The sequence below is a fragment of the Priapulus caudatus genome, unplaced genomic scaffold (assembly GCF_000485595.1).
Source record: "Priapulus caudatus unplaced genomic scaffold, Priapulus_caudatus-5.0.1 Scaffold438, whole genome shotgun sequence".
Lineage (NCBI taxonomy): Eukaryota > Metazoa > Priapulida > Priapulimorpha > Priapulimorphida > Priapulidae > Priapulus > Priapulus caudatus.
The window spans coordinates 81878-103448 of record NW_014577499.1 but is presented as its reverse complement, the minus strand read 5'-3'; the positions used below and the strand labels follow the sequence as shown (position 1 = coordinate 103448).

The 21571-nt window shown below is 40.8% G+C and overlaps 3 protein-coding genes across 6 annotated transcripts in view; 2 read left to right on the top strand and 1 right to left on the bottom strand.

The window, feature by feature from the left end:
- Positions 1-6006, top strand: part of LOC106810405 (mevalonate kinase-like) — a 6897-nt gene extending 891 nt beyond the window's left edge. Inside the window, exons 2-10 of one of the 2 annotated variants that reach the window (XM_014813752.1) lie at positions 476-613; positions 1721-1871; positions 2352-2496; positions 2921-3044; positions 3312-3472; positions 3796-3886; positions 4136-4252; positions 4408-4561; positions 5486-6006. In XM_014813752.1, coding sequence (XP_014669238.1) covers positions 542-613; positions 1721-1871; positions 2352-2496; positions 2921-3044; positions 3312-3472; positions 3796-3886; positions 4136-4252; positions 4408-4561; positions 5486-5610 — 1140 coding nt within the window. In that variant the 5' untranslated portion in view covers positions 476-541 and the 3' untranslated portion in view covers positions 5611-6006. The remainder of the gene's footprint in view (positions 1-475; positions 614-1720; positions 1872-2351; positions 2497-2920; positions 3045-3311; positions 3473-3795; positions 3887-4135; positions 4253-4407; positions 4562-5485) is intronic. The other variant, XM_014813753.1, reaches the window with a different exon arrangement.
- Positions 5997-13532, bottom strand: LOC106810406 (ribosome maturation protein SBDS-like). The gene is made up of 5 exons (XM_014813754.1): positions 13325-13532; positions 7695-7824; positions 7039-7239; positions 6595-6759; positions 5997-6297 (listed from the first exon to the last, which is right to left on the bottom strand). Exons 1-5 carry the CDS (start codon positions 13453-13455, stop codon positions 6172-6174), a joined length of 753 nt encoding a protein of 250 aa, XP_014669240.1. The 5' UTR covers positions 13456-13532; the 3' UTR covers positions 5997-6171.
- A 96-nt stretch (positions 13533-13628) lies between these two features.
- LOC106810403 (kinesin-like protein KIF18A) overlaps positions 13629-21571 on the top strand; it is a 21558-nt gene continuing 13615 nt past the window's right edge. The window contains exons 1-10 of one of the 3 annotated variants that reach the window (XM_014813747.1): positions 13629-13760; positions 14507-14769; positions 15110-15293; positions 15618-15775; positions 16050-16181; positions 16309-16392; positions 16535-16656; positions 17062-17137; positions 17356-17532; positions 18070-18257. In XM_014813747.1, the coding sequence (XP_014669233.1) occupies positions 14539-14769; positions 15110-15293; positions 15618-15775; positions 16050-16181; positions 16309-16392; positions 16535-16656; positions 17062-17137; positions 17356-17532; positions 18070-18257 (1352 nt within the window). In that variant the 5' untranslated portion in view covers positions 13629-13760; positions 14507-14538. Of the gene's footprint in view, positions 13761-13873; positions 13960-14007; positions 14096-14506; positions 14770-15109; positions 15294-15617; positions 15776-16049; positions 16182-16308; positions 16393-16534; positions 16657-17061; positions 17138-17355; positions 17533-18069; positions 18258-21571 lie in introns of those variants that run through there. The other 2 variants (XM_014813749.1, XM_014813750.1) reach the window with 2 other exon arrangements.

Sequence of the window (21571 nt, the reverse complement as noted above, 5' to 3'; positions counted from 1 at the left end):
TCCCCTCTTCCTCCCCCCTCCTCTTGCTCCTCCTCCCTCTACTCCATCACCTCCTCCCCCTCCTCCTCCTCCTGCCCCCTACTCCTCCTCCATGACCGTCTTCATTCGATCTCCATCACCTTCTCCGCTCCTCCTCCTCCCCCTCCTCCTCCTCCTGCCCCCTACTCCTCCTCCATGACCGTCTTCATTCGATCTCCATCACCTTCTCCGCTCCTCCTCCTCCCCCTCCTCCTACTCCTATCCCCTACTCCTCCTCCATGACCGTCTTCATTCGATCTCCATCACCTTCTCCGCTCCTCCTCCTCCCCCTCCTCCTCCTCCTGCCCCCTACTCCTCCTCCATGACCGTCTTCATTCGATCTCCAGATCCTCAGGGGCAGGTACGTTTATGTAAACACAGGGTACATATATGCTGAGAAGATACAGGTCTGGTACACTTGTGTATACATATACGTACCTCGGGTACATATCTGTAGTACCTGATACGACAACGACCCCTTCAGCGCCAGTGTGACTGTGAGTGTATCAGACCTGGCTGAAAGATGCTCAGTTTTACAGTGTCTGCACCTGGTAAGATCATTCTTCATGGTGAACATGCAGTTGTGTATGGAAAGGTAATTTTTACGTATGTCTGCTAATAATAGTGATATTATCCACCCTTCCATCCATTTACGATCTATCTATGGTCTAGTACCGGTACTAGTTTTTCTAGCTCTAGGACTATAATTATAGCCCACGTACACGGTACAGTTGTCGCAGGGCTACAGAACATACTATGCCAGTTTTACAACTGCACCTGCTCCCCACTGCTTCCACGAAAAATGGCTCACAAAACGCAAAATGATCGGACTTTTTAACACTTATTTATCTACATCGACATCTCACCTATCTTTTTGAACACTTTCCACAACTTTACACCATGTATTTATGCATTTATTCCTCAAAGTGCTAGCACTACTTGCGTTTCGTTTTCAATTGCTGTTGTGTACTCACGTGACGTCACACGAAATGTAATAGGCTGCACCATAGCTGCCCATGTGTTTTGTCTACATTTCGGGTGACGTTTCGAGGAATAAATGCACAAGTACATAGTGTAAAGTTGTGGAAAGTGTTCAAAAAGATAGGTGAGATGTCCATGTAGATAAATAAGTGTTAAAAAGCCCGATCATTTTGCGTTTTGTGAGCCATTTTTCGTGGAAGCAGTGGGGAGCTGGTGCAGTTGTAAAACTGGCATAGTATGTTCTGTAGCCTTGCGGCAACTGTACGCAGGCTATAGTCCTAGAGCTATAGTTTTTCGTGCGCCACAAAAACACTAGGTTAGATACAATAAATTGTAACCCAGCAAGACTAGGTATGTGAGATGCAGTTCTTGAAATTGAATGCTTCTCACCCTGCTCTCATATTATCAACAATGGATATTGTACTTCACGCCTCACTCCCTCAATCCTGTATTTTCATTTGTATGGCTTTTCTTCCTCACTGCTCTTTGCTTATCACAGTTTTCCCTACCCCTCTGTCTTATATTTTGTCAGACCATGCCATGCATATTCTGTCACCTGAAATAGTATATATGGTAATGATATAACTTTCCAATAAACTTGCCTTATATATTATGATTCCACTATGGATATCATTTACTGTGATTACACATTAAATATTAATTTTCATAAATTACATTTTTGTAAATAATTTTAAAATATATTTAATATTGTTTTCCACAGCCAGCCTTAGCTACTTCTTTAAACTTGAGAACAACTATACATCTCAGTGGGAATGATGGTAGCATCTTTATATTGTGCTTACCCAGTATCGATATAAACAAGGCATGGGAAGTTACAGATCTTGAACTTCTATATTCTACAATACAAGAAGGTTCGTATATCTTTTCTTATCTCAATCGGGAAGATTATGCAAATAGACTAGAAATGGCAGATTTTATGAATCTGTTTAAAAGGCTAGAAACTTGCAATAACTAGTTTAAATCCTCGATAAGAATTGTGAATGTGTCGCAAGTTTTTGGCATGAAAATATGTACGTACTATCAATACAACGAGGGTCACAGAAGTCTAGGCTTGTCACTATTGGTCAAATTTGGTTAATTGGTTAAAAACTTAAAAGTCAAACTCAGACTTTGGAATAATGTAATTGGTTCCATTTAATATTAGGAAATTTAATTCATAATTTGTATGTTTCCCCTGGGGTCTTGTCAAACCCTTTGTCGCTAACTGCCATCTTGTGATTAAGGCAACAACCGTTGCAGCTAAAGAAACACAACTGAAAGCATTTATGTGCTCTTGATAATATCTTTTTAGCATTTTAGCAGGAGTACTCTTCACTGTTACTTTATTGTAGGCAATGGCAGTATTCCATCATCTCCCGATACAGCGACGTTGTCACGGCTGCGACAGTTTACAGATGCCGAGGATGGTAATGCTAAGGACCTTGCCATCATTGTCTTTCTCTACCTTCATTCACAGATCATTGGTTCACGGGGAAGGTAATGCTCAGTATGCATATACATAGTCGTACCATGACTGGTCAAGTTTAGTTACCCTTTCGCAGCCTGTTTTCACTGTGAATATGGGAGCATGTTTCTCACAGAGTGACACCCCACTGAGCACTAATCTGTATTGCACCTCTTAGTTACAGTGCTTTTGTATATTTGTAGCATTACAAGTGTGTTTATAATAGAAAAATACTAGGCAAAAGACACAAGTCCAAAAACTCATACTTGACATATTTTCTAGTACATTTCTGCCAAGATTTATCATGATTTAAACTTAATGCCCGTAATTCACTGTTGATACGAGGATAGAAAGCTCCCATGTTTACGTTTATTTTGAACAGACTTATCAGCGGTAAATCAAGTTGACATGGCTGAGCATGAATATATTGCTTTTCAAGATATCGTACATTCACAGCCTTGCTGCGCTGCGTGTGGTTGTGGGCTCGGACCTTCCCGTCGGCGCAGGGCTAGGCTCTTCTGCAGCATACAGCGTATCTCTTGCAGCAGTGCTGCTTGTACTGGCTGGACAAATTAGACAGGTGCGTTCTCCAAATCCAGAACAAAATGGCAACTGGCTAAACAATAGGCATATAAGCACGAAAATAATTTCGTGCTTGAAAGAAGATTTTGCAGAATAGGGAACAAGGATAGCTTTTATTTGTTTAGTACAATATGTAGGAAAAACAACCAAGAATTGCAGAAACTTGAGGCAGAATGCTATTTTTAATTGTTATTAGTTGTATCAGTCTTGTAGTCCAGTGCTATAAATTATGTATTTTAATTTTTTATATATTTTAATTTATTAGATTCCTAACAGCTGGACACGTGAGGAGCTAGGCCTGGTCAATAGCTGGGCATTTGAGGCCGAGCGCATCATACATGGAAATCCTTCAGGAGTTGACAATGCTGTTAGCACCTATGGCGGCCTTATATTGTACCGGAAAGGGGAAGCACTGAAGCCAGCTAGGTTAGTTCTTATACTCTTTATTGTCAGTAAGCATAGCTATATTGAAGCCATTATAACTCTACAAGTGTAATGTTAGGAATGGAACGTATTTACCTCTATAGGTTTGCGCTTAATGGGAGACTAGTCGACCTGCATGCTTTATGGAAGTTCCCGTCCGTTGCCTTGTTTATATATAGTCTGTTGTTCCTAACACACACTGCTTCCAAAATCGTAACTTACAATAGACCCACCAGACCTCAACAGACAGTAGATGAGCATATGTACATATCCTCACCTCCACAGAGTGCAAGTGGTGGCTAATGGTGTCTATTTATCTGTTACAGAGGTAATTCTCTTCAAGTTGTAATTGTGAACTCACATGTACCTCGCAGCACAAAGCGTCTGGTAGAAAAAGTGAAGGAGAGGCTTGATAAGGTAGGTCAACTTTGTTGTATTCTTCACAGTGAATTTCTGTGCATATCTATGTATACATGTGCATGCACTATTAAATGCATATACCTTTTCATTTATACCATAATCATTTATACAGAATTCCATGTTGTATCTTGTCATTATCACTGCTATAACAAAACTATAATGCAGTGTATTTGCTATTCTATTCTGATTTCATGCAGAATGTGGTTGTGTACACTAACAATGCAAAATGCACGTTTTATTTTTTAGTATCCAGAAATCATTAGACCCATGCTGGAGTCAATGGAAGCACTTGTTGTGAAAGCTTTAGACACCATGCAGGGATTTGAAAACAGTGACGCAAATGTCTGCTATGATATACTCGAGGTATATTCAGTTGCTTATTATCACGTTTATAAAACAGCGAACTTGTTAAACTGCAGAAACTATTGTTTCTGCTAATTCCTTGCCAGTTCCTATCAAATGTGTTTGATTGTTTAATTACCTATATGCGTGATTGTTTATGTTTCATGTTTCCGCAGGAGTTGATTGATATCAACCAGAGTCAGCTCAATGTCTTGGGAGTGGGACACCTGTCGTTGGAACATATATGCTTGCTATGTCAGCAGAATGATTTCCACTGTAAGCTGACTGGTGCAGGAGGTGGTGGATGTGCATTTGTGCTAATTAGGCCAGGTAAATTTCTCTAGCATTAGTAAGATCTATTTGACATCTGCTGCTTACGTTTTAAATTTATTTCAGCGTGTTTACAACTTTATTATATAGACCATAATATGACAGTTACTATCATACCTCGTTTAAAGCTTCGTTTAAGGAGATTTTGTTTAACATAGTTAATATGTAATATTCTGTTAATGGAACCAAAACCCTGGGTTACCTATAAATCAAAGTGTACTATACAGTAAAACTCGCATAAGTCGACACTTCTGGAACCAGCATATTTGTGCCGACTTACGAAAATGACGACATACGCGTAAGTCGTCATTTTGTCGACTTATATGTAGGGCTCCCCTCCCAAGCGCCCGTCACCCCTACACAGTCATAAACATGCTCCACACACAACGTCGGTTCACGCCACATACATAGCAGACATGAAACAATCAGGAACTCAGTTGCGCGATCTACAGGCGTTCGTCGGTGTGCCGTGCCCGAAGCGCATATCTGCGACAGCCAGCTCACACATCACCTAGAGTCCTAGACCGTACATTGCGCCATCGGCATTTCTGATGACGACTTTCAGATGGGAAATTACTGTTGTTTGTATTACATGGGACCTGTCTGAGGGCGACGACTTGCACATAATAACGACTTATAAATGACGACTTAGGCGGGGCTATTCCAATGGATTTACTATGAGAGAAAATCGGGACTTTGACTTCCATGACGACTTATGCGAATTCACGAGTTAGACGATGACGACTTATGCGAGTTTTACTGTATTACAAAAGAAGCTCTTAGATAACTTGTTACATTTTTACATGAAATAAGTATGGAAAATCTAGTAAAATATCATACCACAACTGGGCTATTCCCACAAGAAATGTGGATTTAATTGAACTATTCATCATTCAGTGTAATATCAGAATATTTCCTTTGCAGATGCATCTAAAGAGAAGGTAAAGACGTTAATAAAGAGTATAGAAGAGGCAGGATATATGAGTTGGCTGACTAGCATAGGTGGTAGCGGTGTGACCTTGCATGAATCTATGCCGCTTTCTTCATGATTACACGTTGCTTTGCACAACTTGATAAGTAGTGAGACGTGCCTCCTGATATTCTTCATTACAAAGTATGTTATGAACACATATATTGTACATGTGCACGAATGTGTCTACACATAATTATAATTTTACATATTCTAAGTTGTCATAAACTGATATACTTCTTGTAGATTGTGATGGCTCAAGAATCTGTATTTAATATTATAAAGTGTAATAAATGTAATATATTTATGATATTAAAGTGTATACTATAGTGCATGGGAAAAATTAATGCCCGTTACATATAAAATAAAAATCATTTAACTATTCTTGGTGCTACTGTCTATCATTTGCCATTATGTTAATGTACAATCAAGAAATTTAATCCAATGAAACATTAAAAAGTGAGATGTGAAATGATGAGTTTTTTTAATAAATTTGTTACTCCATAACAGAACAGCACATTTATAAATACATAGGTTGCTATTTTCGTTAGTATTTTTTTCTATGAATATACATTGCCATAGCAATTTTATAAAGGAAACCTGCAATTTATAAACTCTTGACAACTGATGCTTTTATCAATTAAAATTTGTCATCTCCTTCAGCAATGTTTTTCAAACTAAGCACTTCCAGCGTTCCTCTGCCTTTTGTACCGGACCTTATCAAGTCATCCATCTGTCTGAAGCAGCCTGGATCTATCAAGCATGTCTGTAAAAAGAGGTATCACAATGCTACATTCTAGGAGAATTTACCATGGACTGAAATTTTTTTATTATTTCGGAAATGAAGTTTATTATCCCAGAAACACGGAATTAAAATCTATTTAACCAGATATTAAAGGTCTGAAAAAGGGTGTAAATTACTACAGGCAATTTGTCACATAGCCAAGACATGATATAGTCATTTTTACAATTTACAATAATTGTTTACTATTTGGATATCTAAATTCCTGTCTTTGCACATAGCCATGGCAAGCGTATGTATTGTCTTCTCATTTTCACTCACCAATTCCAAGTCGCCATCCCAGCGTTCTGACTCAACATTTGCTGCCAACTCTTTCACTTTCTCCTTGAGTTTTTTCGCTTCTTTTTGTGGCAACACAACCCTCAGTCTCATCTGTGCCCTCTCAATCTCCATTGTCTCCTTCAACTGCTTGATAACTTCCAATGACTAAATTGGTGTAATAAATACTGGTGTAGTGTGATACCTCACTAAACTTACAAGTGACAGCCAAGTGTCATCTTTGCAAATCAAAGAAACACTAATATTTTACTGACATCATTGATCAAGACTCAATTTGTTATTAATTTCAGTTAAATTTTGATTTCCACTTTCACATAAAATAGCTGCTCTGATGAAACTTTAATGTGATGATAGATCAACTTCATGCAATTGCCTTTCTATAAACAATATATATCACATGATTGGGATCAGGAAAACTACACATACCTGTTGCTTAGCACTTCTGTTTGGTTTTACAGAGAAGTGTAAATCCTTCATGGCACGTTCAATGACACCTACAGTGTATGGGCGTTTTGTCTCCGGGTTCACTGTGTTATCAGCAACTGTTGTGGCTATGTCCTTAAAAGTAGATGTAAGCTGTGTAGCTCTTTCTTTTTCTGAAACTTGTAACTCCCCTTTGGCCAGTATCTGAAAAAAGAAAAAGAAAATGAGGCGACACTGCAACCTGGTTGACCAACGAATTCAAACTACATAATTAGTGTGAGATAACTGATGGGTGGCAGACAATCATGGCAACTTGTATTGCTGACACGTATTGACAAATACCCAATAGTTACTTAACACATTATCTCTAGCATTTAAACTTCGCCTCCTCTTTAACTTCTTAAATATGTATTTGAAAATGAATTTCCAAATTAAGCAGCTGTCAATAGCTACCTGCTGAGAATGATATCGAATATCGATAATAGCAAAGTTATAACGAAAACATATTGATGTGATTTAGGGGCTTCATAATGACTAAAGCTACTAATTCTAACATTTAAAGTTGATCAGTTACAACATTACATAATCCCAGTAATAGCAATCATAACATTAGTAGAAACAGTAGTATATATACAGATTTCATTCACACACCTACCTACCTGCTTGCATATTTCTGTCTGATCACCGGTGGCAAAAGCACGTTGCATGTCATCACCTTTTGCAACCTGACCCTTGGATACGTTCACAAACACTGTGTGCGACTGCAGAACCTCATCAATGTCTTTCTCACTGGAAGTGGACGACACATGGCATCACATGAAATTGTTTAAAAAAGTGAATATGTGCACGAGCTCCAGCATAATACGGACTAAGTCCCAAGTCATTGTTTTGAGTAATGAGCACGCACACATGTCAATGCTGAAAATGGCCTACTTGGACAAAAATGAGATTTTTACCAAAATAAGTTCCTAAGTGCATATTTAATCCGGATATATAGGTTCAGATATCTCTAGATTATTATGGTCATTTTTAATTTTTTTTTTAAATTGTAAAAAAAAATTTAAGGGCTCCTGACCGCTCATCCCCGACTGGGCCCCTTACCTGGAACGCTTTATCTCAAAAGCTGCATATTCCGGAATAAGTCTGTTTCCGATCTTCAAATTGCTGTAGATCGGTCAATTCTTTAGATATAGCCAAATATTATATATCATTTTAAAGGTAATTAAATGATCTATTCAGATATGCACATAACTCAATTTGTGGAATTTCCTACTTAATCCTGGTTTTGCTGGAGCGGGTCACATATGTGCACGAGCTCATAGACAACAATAAACCTGCTTCCTTGTCACTATATCCAGTGCAGTGGACACCGACAAGTACGAGAACAGAACAACACACCGCTCTCTTCCTATCCACCCTTCTCTACTTTTTGTCTCATCCACCTTTTTTTATTTTCTACTTGCATCACCCCATCTGTTCTGTTATCTCCCCCCATGAGACATGCACAGACTATATTATATAGGTGGTTTGAACTGTGCTGGTCACATGTCCATACTATTTTATGTTTAGTTTTGTATAGATCTTTCTTAGCTTTCTTATTCTGCTCTACCCATCTCTCTCTCGCTATAATATATATATATATATATATACAGGGTTTCTCCCCAGGAATTTCAGAAAGCATATCGGGCAATCGGGCAATTCATCGTTGAGGCCACAATTAAAAAAATATTTGTTGAGTGCCCTTCACCCGGACCAGGCTGAAACGTTCTCGAGTAGGTTAGGTAGGCTTTTTCTGTTTATGCGGGCGGTGCGGGCGTGCGCGGGGTCTTTTTTCACGCAATCGAGCATGCGCGTGCGTGCTCGTATTGGCTCGGTTGTGGCCTGTGGTTGTGGAATTACACTATTTATGTCTGATTAGTATGGTTGTATTGTGTTTGTGGCGCGCATGTGGCGTGCGCTTCGACGGCTGTGTGTTGTATGTGTGTTTGCGCGGCCCATGTGTGCGTGGCGCACGACGTGGTGTGTATGGTGTGTGTAATGTCGTGTGCGCGGCGCGATGTGTGCGTGCCGCACGCGGTTGTGTGTGTGTTGTTGTGTTGGTGTGTAGTGGTTAGGCATATGAATTAGGAGTCTATCAATATTGATGGTCTATCTGTACTGGATAGACTAGAGAAGTTAATGTAATTACCTACCAACCATTCTATTAATAAGCTGTCTACGCACGCTGACGTCAACACATTGTTAAGCTAGCTAGTGCGCTAACTGGCCGCGCGAAGGCTCAATAAATCGTGTTGAGGGCCTTTTTGTGGCGAGTCACGCAGGTTCGGGGTGAGCGGAAAACAACATTTTTTTAATGTATGGCCCGATTGCTAAGTGGAGTGTGTGTAAGCAGCACCAACACACAGATAAACTCTATCAGTTTGGACACAGATGTACACCTTCCTGTTCAAACACAGCTTGGCTGCCTAGGGACAGTCAAAACAAACACAGCTGGAATTTTTTATTTAGCAGCAACAGCCAACGGCATTTGGACGAGTCTTTACATTGAATGATTTATGTAAACTCAAGATTAGCTTGCAGCCTGATTGAAGGTTCGACAGCGGGTACGCTAAGAGCTGGAAAACGGTCTGACTAGCCCATTCCGGGCGTATTCGAAGGAGTAAGAGGAACATGTGTGTGCGGGTTACCATATTAATTATCTAATGGTCTGATCGTGTATGTAACATCATTATACATCCATTTATTAACATCTTACTCGAATTAATGTTTAGATGATGTCTGGAGTTAGGTCGTACAAGGAGAAGACGGAAAGGTATGATACTGAGTTAGATAAGTTAGAACATTATTAGGATACTATGAGCACCACTAGTACATAGGTTTGCTCGGGCAACAGTTCTGTATTGCCTCTCTTGAGGCGTAGCAGAGTGAGCGCTTCTGGCGATAATTAGCCGGTGATGGTTAGTGTGGATATTAGCTAGGACTATCAGTGGGCACGTTTGGCGTTGTGAGCAAGGCTCTAACAATGTGTACATAAGCAAATAGCTCTCTCAGAGACATAGGAGGTACACATTTGATTATAGATTTAAACATCAGCAACAGAGCTCGAGGTTATTATTAGAGGACGGGTGTTTATAGCGCAACGCTCGCTAACTGTGTTGCTATCTGCTTCTTATCTAGATGGAGGGAAGAATGGCACTGAGAGAATCCTATGAGGTCATCTTGTAGTAAGATATTTTCGTGTCACTATGGCGCGCGTTATGGCTGTGTGGGGTTCGAGACTATAGAACTTCATATGGGTTGTTATTCTCATAACTCACTGTAGCACTTCATGCGTCTCGCTATTCTTTGGACATGTCTTTAGAGCTAATGTTCACTATAGAGTACTCTGTATGTAAATAAGGTTGTACCCTGATTATACAATACTCGAGAAGGAGGTGTCTTATGGTATGCGGCGAACTATAGGAGTCCACCAAGTTTACTGGGAGTCTCCAGTGCCGTAGTGAACCACGTGGCACATTGTATTCTGGGTGGCCAGGCTGATGAAAATCTTTTATAAAATGGTGCGTTTTTGGAGCGGCTCGTTAAGGACGCGGATTCAGCCGATCAATCGGTAACTGCCCGTCTCAAGACAAAAAACACCTAAGGAGTGCACCATGACAAGAAGACACTGCGCGCCATCTCTTACTGCGACCTTCTCGTATTAGGTTTTATGAGACGACGCTGATCGCCCGAATTACGAAGATGCGTACGGTCACCAGCGTCAACAGAATGGCCGGATCTCGAAAATATCTGTCCGCTTGGCTCGTCACTTCGAATTTTTGCTCGGTTTATTCAGTTTAATACAGAGTAGTTGTCGATAATAGTAAGTTCCAAGAATGCGGGCAGAAAAGGTTCCGTGGTGAGAAGTCACACGACCGAGTTTGGAAATTCTTAGTCTCTGAAACACTGTCACGCAGCAAAACCGCCGTCCTGTTCCAATCTTCAGCTTTAGCGTGCTCAGTGAGTGTCACTCAGCGGTCCCTGAATTTCCTCCAAGAACAACCAATTAGCGCAGCAGTTGCGGGATCTGATGCTATAGATCCGTTATCTCGTGGACGAGGTGTTTTTAGTTATACTGGTCTCTGCATTACTTCATGAAGGGGACTTATTGAGTATGCGTGTCTTTGCTTCTGTCGGTTCTATTTCAAGGCCCATAGCGCTCAGCTGGTCGTGGAATCTCGGCTATTACAAATAGTCTCCGTAGTGATCACAACTCAGTTACGTGGGTGCTATTGGTCGTAGTGACACGCTGTGACGCGGCTGCTAAGCAAGTTCTATATACTTATATTTAAATAGAGATCAGGCTATCATGGAATCTACCGCTGAACGACTTTCTCAAATGTCCAGTACTTATCAGACACAGACTAACTACGTTCAAGTAGAAGGTTGTATGTCGGACGTAGTCTGTAGTGCTAGTTAATATTGTCGCAATTATCTCTGTTCAGTAAATATCATAGACTATTGTTGCATCTATTTACACGGGTTTCCGATTAATTAATGTGAGCAGGAAGTATGAGTGCATGGGGCACTTAGATAATGGTATCATAATATATTAATAAATTGTATTTGCTTGATTAGAGCCATTATAAGTGTACCATATGGAGCTAGTAGTGCACAGATAAACATATAAATAAGATATAGAATATCGATTTAGACTATAGTTATCTTGTCATTTTATATTAGCGATATTATAATTATTCATAATTATATCAGTGATTATAGTTTTATTTTACGCTTATGATATATGTGCAAATTTGAACCATAATTAGCCCTTGAAACTACTCGAAGAATGTTGCGAACTACTAAGCCGTCTCTCTCAAGCAATGTATTGCTATTATATATGAGTTCTTATTATATTAAATCTAAATATGCATTATTTTACTACGATAACACATTCGTCAACAGCTGCACACGCTAGCACATCAACACCTATAGTACTACCTACACTCTCTCTCTCTTCGTCATCTTTCCACGTCCATGTATGACAGACGCTACTGGCTACAGCACATACTGACTCAACGTAAGTTACTAGCTAGAAAGAATCCGCGCGCTGGCGCTGACACCTCTCTTCTCTCAGTCCTCTAACACGAGAACATTACTCTCGCTTTACATGGCTGTAGTATGCGCATCACCGCTACTCTCTCTCTCTTCTTTCTGACACTACCACGTTCTATCTCTGTAGATTCTCTCTCGGTCTACCACACCACAATGCCGCGTACCGACACGCCTCACTCGGCTCTCTCTGCACACAATTACGTCCCTCACTCCTCGCCTTAGCTCCTTCATTCTCTCTACTCCGGTACCTCTCTCTCGACTACCGCCGAGTAATCACGTAATCAGCTAACTACAGGTTAAGTACGCGCGCACACCGTCTCAAAACTACGCGTCAATCACGCAGTAATACAAAGTAATCATCACGCGTGCTCGCGACTAATACCGCGGCCTAAATACGCAGCCAGTGGTGGCTCTTCTCAATAAGTCTCTCTCTGGCGGCGGTAATCTGTCCGATACATACACCACGAAACAAACTAGCATTAGACGCTTTACATCATTCTTTCTCTCTCGCTCTTGCTAATGACTCTTCTCTCTGCAGTTCCCTCTCTGTCTCTCTCTGTCACACACCACACAACACGTACACTCTCTCGTCTTCTATTATCCTCTCTCTCTGACACATACACCCTCGATCCCTTCCTCTCTCTTTCTCCCTCTCTCTGACACATACACCCTCCCTCCCTCTCTCTGACACATACACCCTCCCTCCCTCTCTCTGACACATACACCCTCCCTCCCTCTCTCTCTCTCTCTCACACACATACACACACACGCACGCGCGCGGGCACACACCTCTCTCTCTCTCTGTCACACACACAACACAAACACGTACCTCTCTCTCTCTCTGAGACATACACCCTCCATCCCTGGTTCTCTCTCTCTCCCTCTCTCACACACACACACACGCGCGCACACCTCTCTCTCTGGGTGGGCCGAGTCTGTATGGGCCGAATCAGTATGGGCCGAATCAGTATGGGCCGAGTGATCCCGGAATCATCTAGGATTATATTAGCCAAGCACATTGGTTTTATTGGGACCCATGTTCTCTATCCTTGGGCCGCAATTCGTATAAATACAATAACATCAATAATATGTTAATTGGTAATTGGTAAGGCCTAAGGCAAGGCCAAGGGGCCGGGCACCAGCAACATTGACATTGTCATTGTAAATGTTGATAACCAAAAGTAGGCCTACGTACACTCCGGTTCTCCATTCCAACACTTTGTTCTTATAACAAGCGATTTCAAACCGCTTTCCGCCTTTCTTCATTCTTACTACGGCTACATTTGTAAGCCGAATTTGATTTGTAGGCGTAAATATCGTCGACATTTTGATGTCAAACAACTGCAAACACACTACACAGTACACACATGCAATCTCATGTGTTATTGCCCTTTTATGTAAATCAACAAATGTACACCTGAATGAAGCGCCACCTATGAGGAGAGTTATCAGACCGTGAATTTATGCCAGCCAATCAAAGCGAAGATACTGTTACCGGACCAATAACGGCGTGTAATTTAAAATCCAAATATCGAGAATTTTGCGTTGATGTCAACAAAACAATTCCGTGGTGGAGTTATATGCAAATCAATTAACCCGAATTAGTTAATTGGCAAGACAGCTACTTACAGGTATACCGTACAGTATTAGATAATGCACATGTACTACGTAGTGTCGAATGCGGAATTGCTTCTGCCAGTACGACACTAATTATAACACTAGTAACAGTAACATCACTGTCAGACAGCAGCAGTACTACGTCACGGTGTTGTCGTAACTCACTCACTGTATTTCTACAACTTAATACAAGTGCAACTATAGTCTATACAAGTGATTATACTATAGTATAAAAATTGTCATTCATCTCATCTGTGCTGTGGTTACCAGACGACTAGTGAAAGTATTAGAGCTCGGACCGGGCCTGACCTTTGACTTTGTCTCTTTTCGTGACCCGTCTTCGATATTAGTAATAGTATATACTAATTTAATTACTAGTACTACTACTACTACTACTAGCTAGTACTAATACTATATTACTTAGTACCTTGAACTTTGAAATTGAAGACTAATATTTACGAGGTTATTTTTTCCTAACCGTATGTATAGTAAGTAGTATAAGTAAAAGTATATAGTAAAAGTATTATACTAAGTAGTAAGTATAAGATCAAATAATTATTATAAGATGTAATAATTTATGTATCAATGATTCAATGACACATATGATTCATTGTGCAATTTGTGACATTGTACAATTTGTGTGTCACTTTATGCCAGTGGCAATGGCAATGTACGGCAATTCTTGTTATTTTTAATTTTGACTGCAAACGAAGATTCGAGTGAAACTTGCATTATCGGTGACCATGTTTGAATTTTACAGATAACGTAGGGTGCAGAAATAGATCATATCGGATGGCTCTCCATCCGAAATCTCGACGCTCCCCGAAGCGATCGCCTAACCATCGACGCTCTCCTCGTCGTGACGGCCCGAGGCGCTGTGACACTGCTCCTGCTGTACCGGCACCTAGCAGTAATGTTCGAGTTGTTCTTCGCGTGAGGCCAGAAAACAGTCAAGAGAATGCTGGGGGATACAGGAATGTTGTTGAGGTTCTAGATGATCATGTACTTGTGTTTGATCCAAAGGTAGGTGTAAAAAGTCATGGTCGACCTTTATTATATGATATTATATTACATCAGGAGCGTATAATGACAAATAACGTCATTATACGCTCCTGATTACATTTTATTATATTATTCTGGGTGTGATATAAGCATGTTGAAATGACTGCAGGTTATTGAACTTTTAAAATTGATTTATATATCATGCAAGATTAGATATTTTGGAAAATGGCAAGATCACATTTATTAATATTTATACATTATCTGTTATTAGATATTATTAGATTATAAGATAAGACACTATTGTTAAGATTGGAGAATTATTTTATTTATTTATTGATAAATTATTTAATTACATTGTCAGGTTGAACAATCGCCAGGCTTTTTTCAAGGAAAGAAGCTTCGACGAGATGTGCGATTTCGCAGGAACAAGGATATGAAGTTTGCCTTTGATCATGTGTTTGATAAGATGGCAACTAATGAGGATGTGTTTGAAAATACAACCAAGTCGATACTGGACAGCCTCCTGGATGGCTATAACTGTTCCGGTGTGCTAATAATTAAGACACGATTAAAATATTGACTTTACTGTAATTAAAGTGTCTTTAGCCAGTTACGTTAATCAGTATTTAATGTGACGTCAATCAGTCACATTTTTAAAATCCTGAATGCTGTCACCTAATCAAATTTTCACTTCTGTTTACGAAAGTAATATAGGTGATGTATCATAAAAGGGAAGATCCTAATGTTTGATACATTTAACAAAACGTGTAATGTTATTATTGTTTGCACTAGCTGCAATATTGTTTATGTAAAATCTCTGAATAAGAATTCACATGTTAGTTATATTCACATTATTTATTTATTTACAGTCTTTGCCTACGGTGCAACCGGAGCTGGAAAGACTCATACCATGTTGGGTAATTCAACGAACCCGGGTATAATATTTAGGACTGTCATCGAACTATACCGCAGGAAGGAGGAGATGAAAGACAAGATGACATGTGACATTGCTGTGTCTTACTGTGAGGTAAGACCAATTTAACAAACGCTTTTGTATTTGTATTATGCTTCCAGGAAGCTGTGCATGGTTGTTGTACTTGTGGAAAGTAACTTGAAGCATTTTCATATCTTTTTGTACAATTGAGCCATGTATTTTGTTTCATTTTTTTATCCTATTTGAATTCTTTCAGCATAGACTGCACCACAAGTTGGCACGTCTTTTTAATTTGGCTAAGACCAGGTATAGTTTCATCTATATTCTTATTTCTGTTGGCTGTATTTTCTCTCTGCTCTTCGTACAGGTTTATAATGAGACCATTAAGGATCTGCTGGTAGTCGGAGGAGCGCTGGCTGTGAGAGAGGATGCCAAGCAAGGTGTTGTCGTCGTTGGCTTGTCACTGCATCAACCTAAGAGTGCAACGGAACTTTTGCAGGTGCACACTCATTTAATCCTCTACAATACTTGATGGTGCAGCGAGTTGTCCAAATTTATGACAAGTCCGACGGTTTTATAACCATGTCGCTGTCTTTTGCAATAAGTAATTTAATCATCTCTTGCAGATGTTAGAGTTCGGAAACAAGAATAGATCACAACATCCGACCGATGCAAATGCTGAGTCATCCCGGTCCCATGCTGTCTTTCAGGTATGTTCTGGCTAATATGCCTTCATGTCTGTGTTGTCTGCTTAAGAAAGACATTTATAAAAATTGTGTGTAGTAGTAATGAAATTGTATAATCCTTAGTAAGAGTTGATTTTTTCATTGCATGGTGGTTTCTTGCTTACAGGTGTTTGTAAAGCAGAGAGAAAGAACGGCTAACATCAGTGCAGATGTTAGAGTGGCAAAGATGTCACTGATTGATCTCGCTGGTTCTGAGCGCGCAATCGTCACCACCAACAATGGACAGAGGTACATGAATACCATCTCCAAATTACCACACGTGCTTGCTCTAGCATTCCATACATATTCGGGCGACTGACACTTGGATAGCAATGGCATCTAGAGTGGATAACAAAAGATAAATTTTCTCAGACGTTGCACTCAAGAGAATATATATTACATGTAGCACCAGATTCATGATCACAGACTGTGCAAGTAATAGTAGATAACAAATTTATTATCACAGACAGGTAACTAAGAAGAAATAGTGATAGACCGTTATTATTGTATCTTGATAAAAATAAACATTTTAGTATTACAAATGTTATCCATGATTAATGGTGTTATAGTCATGTTGTTAGTAACTGAAAATGAACTATTAGTCATATCTTACTGCAAAAGTTCCTGTTAAGAAATCTGTTTACTATTTTACAGGTTCAGAGAAGGTGCAAATATAAATAGGTCTCTGCTTGCACTAGGAAACTGTATAAATGCATTGGCAGATAGTAAGGTACCCATTTTAATTTCGCTTCAGTCGAGATTATATTATTATTTGTTTAAAAAATGTGAAAAATTAAATCAAATAAACAGCATAATATGTGTCCCTCTCTTCTCTCGGGAGAAGTATGTCTGACTGTCAATATTCTACACTGTTATATGAGGTAAAGTTTACTTTTCAGCATATTTTGCGATATAAATGAGCTCATATCTATGTTTGTTTACATTCAGGTGAAAGGTCAACACATTCCATACAGGAACAGTAAGCTGACGAGACTACTCAAAGACTCGCTAGGTGGCAACTGTCGTACTTTAATGATTGCAGCTGTCAGTCCGTCAAGCATGACATTTGAGGACACTTACAACACCCTGAAGTATGCTGACAGAGCCAAACACATCAAGGCTCAGGTATGAACGCCCCCTGGAGTCCATTGTCAGAAATATCATTATTAGTTACGACTATCGTGTGTCTAAAAATGCCTAAAGTTTTGCAGAAGATTTCATTTGTAAAAATGATTACATTTGCCAAATCTGCATATGGTGCTGTAAATCGGTGACCTTGCACAATATCATTGTACTCTGCAATTGTCTGGTATAATGGAAAGTGTGTAATGGTAAAGTTGTTCTCATTTTCATTGCATGCTTGCTCCATCCTTGTATGCACTATGTTGAAACCTTAGTAGTATAGTAGATATATACTAATATAGTATAGTATATACACTAGTAATATATGGTATGGCCCAACTGAATGCGACTGCAGGGAGGACCAGACTATGGGACATCTCCTGGAATGCCCCTTATTACCAGAGTCCTGTAGCCATGGAGATGTTGAGTCTTTCAACCACCGTGCCAGGTCCTGTGTGCTGCAGTGGCTAGGACGAGTGTAGTGTAGTCCGAGAAGAAGAAGAATATACGGTAACGTTGAATCGTCTTGTGATTTTCCAGCTGAAGCGTAACGTACATAACGTGAACTTCCACATCACCCACTACACTAAGATTATTGAGCAGCTGCGAGCAGAGGTCACAGAGCTAAAGAGCAAACTCACGGCTTGTGAGGAGTGCGGCCCTCGACCAGTAGATGGCGCACCTGTGACAGAGGGAAACACCGTCGCAGCACTCGAGGAGATTAAGAGGTACAATGAAAGAACTGTATATATATGTATATATATATTTATCAGTGTTGTAGGTCTCGAGACCGGTCTTGGTCTCGAGACCGGTCTCGAGACCGTTTTCCTTGGTCTCGGTCTCGGTCTCGGTCTCGGCCTCGGAGTGCAATGACTCGGACTCGGGCTCGGACTCGAGCCCTCCGGACTCGAGCCCTCCGGACTCGAGGACTCGGGTCGAGACCGGCTCGAGGCCACTACATACATAGTAGCAGGAGTCATAGATGCTGTTTGTCGCGCTTTAAATCGCACGTGGGCCGAGTTCACGCGCATCATTCGTATTCAACCACGGGCATAATAATGTACACAGGCGCGCGGTTAATCAATCGTCTACTGCGGCTGGCAGCAAGTGAATTATAAGGCAGAAAGGTGTAAAATGATGTCATGAACCTATGTGCGAGTACTAGTAGGTACTACTATATGACCTCTACCACTTCGAAGGTAGTAGGTACTAGGTAGTAGGTACTAAGTACTAGCACTCTCTCATTTGGTTCAACAAGCCGTGTCATTCTCGTAAAACACAAATGGATTTATGTAATGTTAATGTTATGGTTAGGGTTAGGGTTAACTCTAGTACTATAGCCCACGTACAGTTGCCGCAGGCTATGTAGAGAGCCAGCGGGCTCTAGTACTAGAGCTAGGTTAGGGTTAGGATTAGGGTTTGGGTTAAGGTCAGAGTATTAGCCTAGATACAATAATGTAACCCAAACCCAGGATAGGGTTACAACGCGTTGCTATGGTTTTCTGTGGAGGAAATTCAGGGAACCCCTGAGTGAATCACTCAGGGCGGTTTGCTGGTGAGTTTCAGAGACTAGAACTTCCAAACTGGGTTTATTCTCAACACGAACCTTTCTCCGCTATCTTGGAACTTACTATGTATCACAATACTCTGTATTAAACTAATATAACCTGTTACAAAAATTCGAAGTGACGAGCGGCGAATATACTGAGCACCATTTCTGTTGACCTGTGATGTACTTCGGTTTGAAGAGCGGATTCACCGACCAATCGGAGGGCGCTGCGTTTGCCGATCGCTATGCGCATTACGAATGCGTACGTCACAGGTCAACAGAAATGGCGCTCGAAATATCTGCCGCTCGTCACTTCGAATTTTTGTAACAGGTTATATTAGTTTAATACAGAGTATTGTGATACATAGTAAGTTCCAAGATAGCGGAGAAAGGTTCGTGTTGAGAATAAACCCAGTTTGGAAGTTCTAGTCTCTGAAAATGCACCAGCAAACCGCCCTGAGTGATTCACTCAGGGGTTCCCTGAATTTCCTCCACAGAAAACCATAGCGACGCATTGTAACCTTATCCTGGGTTTGGGTTACATTATTGTATCTAGTATGGCGTCGGGTCCACCCGGCCCATAGCAGTGTCGTCCCATTGACGAAGTCTGCCTATTACAGACTCGGCCGATACGGACTCGGCCCATAATATAATATATATGTTAAATAGAATCATATATGATTAAAGTTCAAATAAATTCTATATAGCAATAACGTTATGTGTTGGTGTGTGTATAATTTAGATTTTATTATATTACTATTGTATGACTATTATTACACGGGTTTTCCATTAATAATGGGAAGATGGCTGGGCCCTGTAGATATAATATTAATAATGTCATGATAATGGGATGTGAGCATAGAAATAATATAGATAATAGTTTATCTATAGTTTATATATATATCTATATATATCTATATATTATTTCTATGAATGCCAATAGCATAACTACAAGAATGTTGGAACTACAGCCGCTCTTCAATGCATTTGTATTATATTGGATTCTTATTATATATCAAAAGCAATTACGTACACACGCACACGCACACACACATATACACACACTCTCTCTCTCTCTCTCTCTCCCTCACATACACGCACGCACACACACACGCGCGCGCACACACCTCTCTCTCTAACACATACGCGTGCGCACCCCTCTCTCTCTCTCTCTCTTTCTGACACATACACACTCTCTCTCTGGTTCTCTCTCTCACACACACACGCGCACACCTCACTCGCTCTCTCTGACACATACACCCTCCCTCGCTGGTTCTCTCTCTCTCCCTCTCTCTCACACACGCACGCGCGCACACCTCACACACACACACACACACACGCACGCTCGCACGCGCGCGCACACCTCTCTCTCTCTCTCTCTGTCCCACACACAACACAAACACGTACCTCTTTCTCTCTCTCTCTCTCTCTCTATTTCCCTCTCTCTCTCTCTGTCACACACACAACACAAACACGTACCTCTCTCTCTTTCTCTCTCTCTCTGACACATACACCCTCCCTCCCTCTCTCTCTCTCTCTGACACATCACCCTTCCCTTCTCTCTCTTCTGCCCTCTCTCTGACACGATACACCTCCCCTCCCTCTCTCTGACACATTACCACCCTCCCTCCCTCTCTCTGACACATCACCCTCCCTCTCTCTCATCTCCTCTCACACACGTACAACACACGCACTGCGCGCGGGCCACACTCGTCTCTCTCTCTGTCACACACACAACACAAACAACGTCCTCTCTCTCTCTCTGAAGACTTACACCCTCCATCCTGGTTTCTCTCTCTCCTCTCTCACACACACACCACGCGCGCACACCTCTCTCTCTGGGTGGGCCGAGTCTGTATGGCCGAATCTCAGTATGGCGCCGAATCAGTATGGGCCGAGTGATCCCGGAATCATCTAGGATGTATATTAGGCACAAGCACATTGGTTTTATTGGGACCCATGTTCTCTATCCTTGGGCCGCAATTCGTATAATATCAATTAACATCAATAATATGTTAATGGGTAATGTGAGTAAGCCTAAGCAAGGGCATAGCGGCCGGGCACCAGCACATGATCATTGTCCTTGTAAATTGTGATAACCAAAGTAGGCCTCGTACACTCGCGTTCTCCATTCCAACACTTTGTTGCTTATAACAAGCGATTTCAAACGCTTTCGCCTTTGCTTCATTCTTTACATACGCTACCATTTGAAGCCGAATTTGATTTGTAGGCGTAAATATCGTCGACATTTTGATGTCAAACAACTGCAAACAGATACACAGTAGCAGCACAGTGCGAAGTGCGTCATGTGTTATTGCCCTTTTATGTAACATCAAACAAATGCTTACACCTGGAATGGAGCCGCCAGCCGTATGTGAGGAGAGTATCAGAACGCGGTGAATATTATGCGCAGCCCAATCAAAGCGGAAGCATACTGTACGCGACCGAATAACGGCGTGTAAGTTTAAAATCCAGAAATATCGAGAATTTTGA

Excerpts from the sequence above, each read along its gene's own strand:
- LOC106810406 (XM_014813754.1), bottom strand. The coding sequence starts at position 13,455 with ATGTCGACGATATTTACGCCTACAAATCAAATTCGGCTTACAAATGTA. Across the intron at positions 7,825-13,324 it reads TTGGAATGGAGAACCGGAGT|TGAGAAAGACATTGATGAGG; the intron begins GTACGTAGGCCT and ends GTCCACTTCCAG. Across the intron at positions 6,760-7,038 it reads ACAGAAGTGCTAAGCAACAG|TCATTGGAAGTTATCAAGCA; the intron begins GTATGTGTAGTT and ends ACACCAATTTAG.